Genomic DNA, 9133 nt, shown 5'->3' with positions numbered 1-9133 from the left:
GAAAAATTATTATGATGCAAAAGCTGATTCACAGTTTGTATCTAAGTGCAGTTTGTGCAGTTTGCGTCTAAATGCAGTTTTGCGTCTAAATGCTGTTTGCGTCTAAATGCAGATTGCGTCTAAGCGCAGTTTGCGTTTAAACACAGTTTGCGTCTAAACACTGTTTACGTCTAAGCGCAGTTTGCGTCTAAACACAGTTTGCGTCTAAGCGCAGTTTACGTCTAAACGCAGTTTGCGTCTAAGCGCAGTTTAAGCAGAAGTATAATGTGCTGCTATTGTACAGCTCAAAAAATAATCTGCAAAAAGCAGATTTACGTCTAAACGCAGATTTACGTCTAAACGCAGATTTACGTCTTAAACGCAGATTTACGTCTGAACTTTGAAACTCGTTTGTATACTCGCAGAAGGCAGTATGCAGTTGAAATCAAGACGTAAACGTAAACTGAAATCTGATGATTGTGCGATGAAAGCCGATTTACGTCTAAATGCAGTTTTACGTCTAAATGTTGAAACCCGTTCGTAAAATTGCAGAAGACAGTTTGCAGTTATAAATAGAATCAAAATGTAAATGTAAACTGCAAAGAAACTCGTTCGTAAAAGCGCAGAAGACAGTTCGCAGTTATAAACAGATTCAAGACGTAAATGTAAGCTGCAATGTAAAGATCGTACGAAAACACCTTTTGACGTCTGAATGCAGATTCGGAAAGATTAGAACTTAGAAACTTGTTCGTAAAAGCGCAGAGAGCAGTAGCTATGTAGGAGGTTTGCAGTAATGATAAAGTGCTCAAAATAAACGCAAACCAGAGATTTAGAGTGGTTCGGTCAGTCTTGACCTACTCCACTTTTGGCTTCCTCCACCGGCGAGGTCACCGACGTCAACTAGGGGCCTTCCTTCAATGGGCGAAGGCCAACTGCCCTTTTACAGTTTCTCTCCTTTTGACGGGCTCAGGAGACAACCCTTACAGATCCTTTCTCTCCTCTCTTTACAACTCAAGACTTGAAGAACAGAAAAGAGGAGAACTTTTGGACTTTACACAAATTTGAGCTCTTAGAATCACTGAAAAGATCAAGAATTCGGTGTGGATCTGTATCTCTTCAGTGCTGAATGGGTGGGGTATTTATAGGCCCCAACCCAATTCAAATTTGGAGCTCAAAACGATCAAATCCCGGAATTCCGGGGTCAGGCGGTTGCACCTCTTGACTGGAGAGGTTGTACCGCCTGGCAGAGCTCGAAGACTGAGCCCAGGCGGTGCCACCTCTTGACTGAGGCGGTTGCACCTCTCTGCCAGAGCTCGAAGACCGAGCTCAGGCGGTGCCACCTCTCTGTCAGGGAGGTTGCACCGCCCAGTCTAGCTCGAAGACTGAGCTCAGGCGGTGCCACCTCCTGGCTGGGGAGGTTGCACCGCCCAGTCTCGCTGGGAGGCTTAGCCCAGGCGGTGCCACCTCCTGGCCTAGGCGGTTGCACCTCCTGGTGCAATCAGGGTCCGAATGGTTAACTCCATTCGGCCCAATTTCAGTCTTTCAGGGGCCCAATTGCCCCAAGATTAAGCTAATGGGATCACCTCCCATTTTCCAACTTAATCAACATGCTAACTACGATTAAATCTAAGACAATTTCTGCAGCTTTGCTTCGGTGCGTCAATCACTTCTTCCGGCGAGTTTCCGGCGAACTTCCGTCGATCATCCGATGAACCCTCGGTGATGCTCCTGCGGACTTCCGGCAAACTCCTGGACTTTGCGACGATCCACTTGGCAAGTTCCGACGAGCTTCGCTTGGCAAGCTTCTGGACTTCTCGGATCTGTTCTCGCAGAACCTCCGACGACCGTCCGAACTTCCGTCGAACTCTCGAACTCCCAACGTGATCATGAACTTGACTCCGGCGCAACTCCTGCTGCTTGTCTAACTTTCATCGTAGTTAATCCTGCACACTTATCTCAACACATAGATTAGACAACAAATGACAATTGACTTCATCATCAAAATCCGAGATTCAACATCGAGTTTCCTGACTCATATGCTTCGGGCATATTTTGTTTTATGCCTTCGCTATAGTGGATTTATCTTAGTGCAGGTCGGGTTTCCTAACTCACATGTCTTGGGCACATTTCACCTTTTGCTTCTACCTAACAAATTTCTTTTTCTTTGTTTGCTATAGCGGGCTTTGAGTCCTTCCTCTATCGTGAAGGATTTTGAGTCCTCCTACTGTGACGGGCTTTGAGTCCTTCCTTCGTCGTGCTGGGCTTCAAGTCCTCCCTCCATCGTAGTAGATTTCAGATTCTCTTCCTATCGTGACAAGCTTTGTCCACGAGTGCATTGATTAATGACTCCATCGGCTCTAGATGTGGGAGGGGCTTGACAAAATTTCTAAGATCAATCTACAATGCCTCGAGCTGGGCCTTCTTCGATAAGGAGGCCACCATTAGATAGCATTGGCACAACTCCCTCTGGTTGCTTCTCAGCTTTCTGATGTCGGTCCTTATTAAGAATTTAATCATCACGTGGTAGGTCGATATCATTGCCCTCAACCTATTGATTGGGGGTCAGCCTATGATCGTGTTGTACGTCGAGGGGATGTCGACCATCATGAATTTGGTCATCATCGTTTTGGAGAAGGGCTCATCGCTAAGCATGACATGTTGACTCATAATCCCGAGAGGGGAGATGGAGTCGACAATGAACCATGTATCAATCATGACCCTCTTCACTCAGGCGTTAATCATCCTCACGGAGACCACCAAGGCATCGTTTATGATTTAGGTCAAGGTGCTTTGTCTCTTTTTCCTTGAAAGTTATTTTTGAGTCATCTTTGGACCTCGAGCACTTTTTGATGGTAGCCCAAGCATAGGCTTTATGACCCGAGGAGCTACCTCATCCTGAGATAGGTCCACCAATGATAACGTTGATCTGCCTCTCCACCGACCTTTGAGGTCGGGATGAAGGTTTTCGATGCCTCCAAACAAACCTCCAGAGGTGTCTCTGACAAATGAGTTCTTCGATTTGTTCCTTTAAATTATGACAGTCCTCCCTATTATGGCTATAATCGTGGTGGAAGCAGCAATACTTGGTTTTGTTCCTCTTCTCTAGTAGTGTCTTCATCAGTTAAGGGTCTTTCAAGAGCCTTTCTTCCTCAGACCTCAGGCGAGGAAGCTTAGGTCAGTTATTTCTTCTTTGTCTCATGTTCTTCATTGGGTCGGACATTTTTTTTATCGTGTTACCTTGGGGTTACGAGTGACGATAGTAGCTCCTTTCTCGACCTTGTGTGCGTCTCCTTGTGCTTACTTTAGACCATTGACTACCTAGCATTATATTGGTTGGTCTTGTGGAGCATCTCAAGCATCGTCACCGGTGGCCTCTCCACCAACGATAAAAAAAAGTGAGAGGGATTGAGCCCCATCATGAAGGTCTAAATTACAAACGATGAATGAGTTTCTTGCATGCCTTGGATCTCGTTAGTAAATCGAACAACGAAATCAAAGAGTGTTTCTTCCTCCCTTTACTTGAGTTTGGGAAGCATTGTCACCAATGGCCTCGAGCGCACATTCCCAAGTAGAGCTCAAACTCCTTTGCGAGCTGAGCAAAGGAGCCGATCAAGAGCGACTTCAAATGGGTGTACCATTCTCGTGTCGGCCTCTTAACATTGTCAAGAAGGCACAATACATCAGGACATACGAGGTGTCGTACAACGACATCTAGGCACGGAAGGCAGTAATGTGCTCTATGGGATATGTACTACCATCAAAGGTCTCAAACTCCTTTGCGAGCTGAGCAAAGGAGCCGATCAAGAGCGACTTCAAATGGGTGTACCATTCTCGTGTCGGCCTCTTAACATTGTCAAGAAGGCACAATACATCAGGACATACGAGGTGTCGTACAACGACATCTAGGCACGGAAGGCAGTAATGTTCTCTATGGGATATGTACTACCATCAAAGGTCTCTAGCGATGGGAGGCGAAAGTTTGTCAGGATTGATCCATCAAATGTTGGAACTCTCATCGCATCTCTTCTAAGTGTTAGTCCATTTACCATAACTAGATCCTCAAGGAGTGATCCATCAAATCTGCTGACTGAGTCTCGGATTCAGGTAGAGCAGAGTGATGGTGCGATGGTGCATTGAATTCTACGATTAGAGAGTGGGGTGCTTCCTTGGCCGACAATTCCACGGGCCTTGGGCGATCCTAAGATGCGAGCACCATGTCGAGTGAGGGGACCCCAACGAGCATTGTTGCCAATGATAGTCGAGGTATTGATCATGGTTGAGATAGCGTTACTTGTTAGGTTAGCGGAGGCAAGAGCTAGGCAATAACTTGCATCATGCTTGTTAGCGTCTACACCTGATGAGTGAAGTTCAGGAATACCTCAGAGAAGATAAGTAGGTGGCTCGAGATCATTCCACAGGGCGAGAGGCTTGGGTCATTGAACAAACACCAGTACCACATTAGTATTTACGCTAAAGTGGACATATCCACATATGGGAAGGATGACAATTGTCCTCCCTGAGTAAAAGTGCTATGGGTCGAAGGCAGGGCCTTATCATCGGAGCATTCATTGAGAGGGTTGATGGACGGGCATTCCTATAACATCAGGCTTTTCCTCTAGTGCGAAAATATTAGGGGAAACCATCATCAACGTTTGAGTCAACCCAACGTGGTCCAAACTCGAAGGTGTATGAGTGTCCGAAGTGGCTCTGAGGTGGGGGGGTCGAGCTCCCAAGGCACCATCTATACTAGGACCAATATCGGGAGAAGTTTCTCGACCCAGTCCCTTCGATGTTTGAGTCACTTCGAGGTCTTTTTTAGGTATGGATTTTTCTTGAAAAAAGAGTCTCTCGACACGGTGTCGAGGGTTAGCTTTTATACCTAGTCCATGGAGTGGACAACCTATAATTACCCCAACATTCCTTTTTGATATTTTATCCACGTGGATGATAAAAAAAAGATAAGCCTAAATAGTCTCTCTTGGACTATTGTCCATGGGTCAGACAGGTAAAGGGTGATCGGAACCTTTTCCTCCGGTATGGCAATAGATATCGAATGATGATTGACCGTCAATATGTTTCCTATCAATAATTATCGGTTTGAGTCTCCATGGTTCATTCGCATGTCACGATGATCATTACTTATCTGAGATTAATGATAGTTGCTCCATTTAAATCAAATCTAACAGTACTCTGTGGATGTTTAATATTTATGAGCTGTTGGAACTCCCGGATATTCTTGTACTCACTTATTTTAATATTCAATATGGTTTCCAAAGTATATTACGACTCTACAAAAAGAAACATGTATAATCACCAAAACAAAAGAAATCGTTTTGCACGAGTGGATCGTATTTGCTTTCGCACCAACTTCTCGGCGTCAACGAGTGCCGTTCCACCGAGAACCGATGGACAAATGATACACGACTCTCGTGCGATCGGCTCGAATGGACTTCGAACAGAGTGGCTCGCACGAATGATTACGCCTCCATCAACCTCTTTGTCTCCCTCTCCGCGTGTAAAATGAGGCAGGAAAAGATCTGATTGCGAAGCCAATGTTGATCGATCGATAGTTGACTCTTCACCGATGAGTGTCGCTGATACTGTTCCGTCGTCACGAGTTTTCCTGATACAATAATTGACTCGTTATTTTTATTGATAATATGCAGCAAACTAATTCAAGCAAATTTCGATCGCATCAAAGAAGAGACACAATATTAAACTTAGTGGCGTCATGATCATCCTTCAAAGCTCTGAACACATGGCGGGCCTCAGCCACCAACTTGGTCAATCTTTCATCATGGCTTGGTCAGCCCAACCGGTGGAGGAGCTTTTAATCCAATTATAAAAGAAAACCAGTGGCTTTCTGTAATCTCCCAAAGCCAATCTCGCCTTCCCCCTTGCAATCCATCGCAAGACACTGAACCCACTTCTTATCCTTTTTGGTTGTTTCTCTCGACAGCCATCGCTTGTCTCTCTCGTGCTTCTTCTCTAACTCTTGCAGATTCGTCCCGAGTTCATCATTCCCCTCTCTGCAGGAAAATTTCTCGATGACGTCAGAAGGAGAAGCCATCAAAAACAAGGTTTCGGTCTGCTACTACACTCTCTTTTCCATCGTATCTTGTGGTCGACATTTAAAGGACCGTTTGCTTGAGCATGTAGATTCTAATCTTTTGGTTCTGCAGGTTTCGGTGTTGAAGGTCTCGATCCACTGCGAAGGATGCAAGAAGAAGGTGTATAAAATCCTCAGCAAAATTAAAGGTAGAAAGAAGAAAGAGCTCAACCTTTTGTTCGATTTCTTCATCCTGTCGGGCTTTATATGAGCCTTCTTCGTAGGTGTTGATGAGGTCGAGATTGATGCCAGGCAGAACATGGTGACCGTCAAGGCCCCTTTAGATCCCCAAGCTCTGATAGCTAAGCTGAAGAAGTCTGGGAAGCATGCCGAGCTCTGGCTCGACAAGAAACCGAGTCACCAGTTCTTTCACCACGGCAAAAACGATGTCAGTCTCAAGGACGAGAGCAAAGAGTCCTCTAAAAGCACCGCTCCCTCTCCCGCCGCAGCAAAGCGCGGGGATGCTGATAAACCTGTAGCGGACAACAGATCTGTCTCCGAGACCAAGGAAACCAAAGCTGAAACCGCAGATAACACGAGCAAAAAGGTCGCAAAAGCCGGTGAAAAAACCGCTGAGATCTCCAAACCACCTGCCGAAACGACCGTCGACAGTGCCAAGAAGGCTCCTGCGAGCAAAGAAGCTACTAATAATGGTGGCCACAGCGGCGGCGGCGGCGGCGAGAAGAGGGCTGAGAAAAACAGCAACGTACGACTCGGCATCGACGATTCTGATGTCAGAGGTGTAAGCAACTCTCACCCGGCGTTTCCGCCGCAGCCGGCGTACATCATGAGCTACAACACGGCACAGCCAAGCATCAGCCAATCCTACTATGTTTCGCCAATGCAGCCAGCGTCGCAGGGCTACATGTATTCATATCCTCCCCCGCCGGAATACTTCTACAGCAATCTCGACGCTAACTCATCAGCTCCAGTGCAACACCCAGACCCATACAACAGCATATTCAGCGATGAGAACCCCAATTCTTGCAGTATTATGTGATGCCATGCGGTTCTCATCATGTAACCTCTGTCCGATCGAGAGCAATACTTTAGATTTGCTCTCAATATCTATGCTTCTAATCGGTTCTTTCTCTCGTGCCAAGTTTTCTGTTCCAATTGCCATCATTACCTAATGGAATCTGAGAGGACCGCATGTGGTTGCTTGCAGACCTGTGGGTGGAACCGCAAACCTTTTGAATGGCCTGCAACTTGTGCATTCTTTAGGTCATCATCGTGGATGAGTGACATAGAGGTGAAGACAAAGCAGAGTAGGCATTGAATATTCCTCAATCATGCTTAGGTTGACAGCACTAAAAAAAAAAATGCATGATCAAAACCTAACAGGGGAGAAGATGAGTTCTTCACATCTGCTGCCTATGCTGACTCTCTAACATCTCAGATCGTGGAGTCCAAACGTAGATATGGACATGCTGATGCCTATCCGCTAACCAACCTGCGCTTGATCTCAGCAGTTCACTGAGAGTTCATTCACGGAAGGGCGAGGGCAAATGACCCCTCGTTATGGATAGGGGCATAGATTTGATGCATGGTGGTGTTGATCGTCGTCTTGATGATATGCCCCTCTGATATTAAACTATCTGTAGAACGTCATCCAAACAACATAAGAGAATTCTGCTACGATCGTCTTCTTGGCGTGTCTGCTGATTCATTCTTCTTTTGCCGGCAGATTATAATATAATTTGACTGAAGAAAATCTGTGTGATAGGGATTTCCGTAAGCACTTATAGGGTATAATGCCTTGGATTTTGATTACCAGCAGTTGGATGCGTCTCTGTGAACTGCATCTGATTCTTTCTATTGCTTTTGTATCATATAATATTCTTCTGGTTGAGATGTCAAACACAGTTTCTACGGAAGAAACAAAAGTATAAGACCGATGCAGAGCTGTTTCACGAGGAGAGGACAAAGCTTATGGTGTTTGTGTATCTCTTGGAGTCAATACTAAATGCACCGACTAATGAATCATCCTAATCAACATGGCACAGTTCATCCAAACTTTGAAGTATTATTTATTATGTGGTTACATATAATAAATAATACTTCAAAGTTTTGGCATCTATTGTAGATGTCTTCCTAACATTATCATTAGTTAGGATTAGTACCTAATGAACTCTAATCATCTTTCTACGATGAGTGATAGAAAATTTGTTGCAATTGAATATCTTCGATTTAAATGAGACATTTTTTAAGCTAGATGGAAACTAATAGTATCACAATCGAATGCAAATTAGCCATAAGACTAGTGTGAAGAATGAGAGTTGTGCCTATTAATGTACTATGAGAATCACAGGAGTATGAACCTTGAAGAAAGATGATTGATGATGAAAGCCTTAGGTTGAGTCGAGTAATATCTATCAACTTCGTCCTCTTACAAGAGGTTATAGATAGATTCTTGATGAGATCCATTCAATGCCTCGATTGATGATAGTGTTTTAGATTCTCTTCCCAATAGTTAAAGGGTTTGAAACCGCATTTTTTACGTTTTGGAAGACATCAACTAATTTAGTTGGTAAAGACTTTTAACAGTTTATCGTAAGGAAATAAACTGAATCCTGTTTTTAAGAAAAATATAAAAAAGTAAAATATCAATTCAAAGAAAAATGACATGTTTATCGTAAGATACTGAGTTCAAATCTCATCATCATCGTCACTTGCCAACAGATAAAATAAAAAAATGTCAAGATAAAATATCAATTCAAAGGGAAATGACTTGTTTCATCAATGAAAGGGCACGATACGTATCAGCTCAGGTATCAACGAAAGACCATACACAGCCAGCCACTTAACTCTTCTGTTCTTGAGGGGTTAAAAAGAGTTCGTACATAAACATCACATAAATAAATCCTATATTAATGTTTTAAACCTCATGTCGGTCTAATCTTTTATCTGCATGCCATAAATAAATCCTATATTAATGTTTGGATCCACATGTCAGTCGCCGCAATATTAATTGTCTATCACCGTCAACGTTATAGTTACCCTATTGACTTGTCTACTAGTAGACCAAAAAAAAAAAGGAATGAT

General features: G+C 44.1%; 1 protein-coding gene across 4 annotated transcripts; it reads left to right on the top strand.

Annotated features, from left to right (window-relative positions):
• The first annotated feature begins 5745 nt into the window (after positions 1-5745).
• On the top strand, positions 5746-7255 carry LOC135585410 (heavy metal-associated isoprenylated plant protein 35-like). 4 transcript variants are annotated; one of them, XM_065093365.1, is made up of 3 exons: positions 5746-6059; positions 6162-6237; positions 6313-7255. In XM_065093365.1, exons 1-3 carry the CDS (start codon positions 6027-6029, stop codon positions 7086-7088), a joined length of 885 nt encoding a protein of 294 aa, XP_064949437.1. In that variant the 5' UTR covers positions 5746-6026; the 3' UTR covers positions 7089-7255. The 4 variants fall into 4 exon arrangements, with proteins under 4 accessions (XP_064949437.1, XP_064949436.1, XP_064949438.1 ...); XM_065093364.1 differs by having other exon boundaries at positions 5838-6065; XM_065093366.1 differs by having other exon boundaries at positions 5868-6059; positions 6341-7255.
• Positions 7256-9133: the final 1878 nt, after the last annotated feature.

Source organism: Musa acuminata, chromosome BXJ2-1, assembly GCF_036884655.1.
Source record: "Musa acuminata AAA Group cultivar baxijiao chromosome BXJ2-1, Cavendish_Baxijiao_AAA, whole genome shotgun sequence".
NCBI classification, from domain to species: domain Eukaryota; kingdom Viridiplantae; phylum Streptophyta; class Magnoliopsida; order Zingiberales; family Musaceae; genus Musa; species Musa acuminata.
Note: the sequence above shows the minus strand (reverse complement) of the source record. Positions and strands in the feature narration are given on the sequence as shown.

Coding starts and splice junctions, on each gene's coding strand:
- LOC135585410 (XM_065093364.1), top strand. CDS start 6,027: ATGACGTCAGAAGGAGAAGCCATCAAAAACAAGGTTTCG. Junction 6,066..6,161: donor CCATCAAAAACAAGGTTTCG/GTCTGCTACTAC, acceptor TTGGTTCTGCAG/GTTTCGGTGTTGAAGGTCTC. Junction 6,238..6,312: donor AATCCTCAGCAAAATTAAAG/GTAGAAAGAAGA, acceptor CCTTCTTCGTAG/GTGTTGATGAGGTCGAGATT.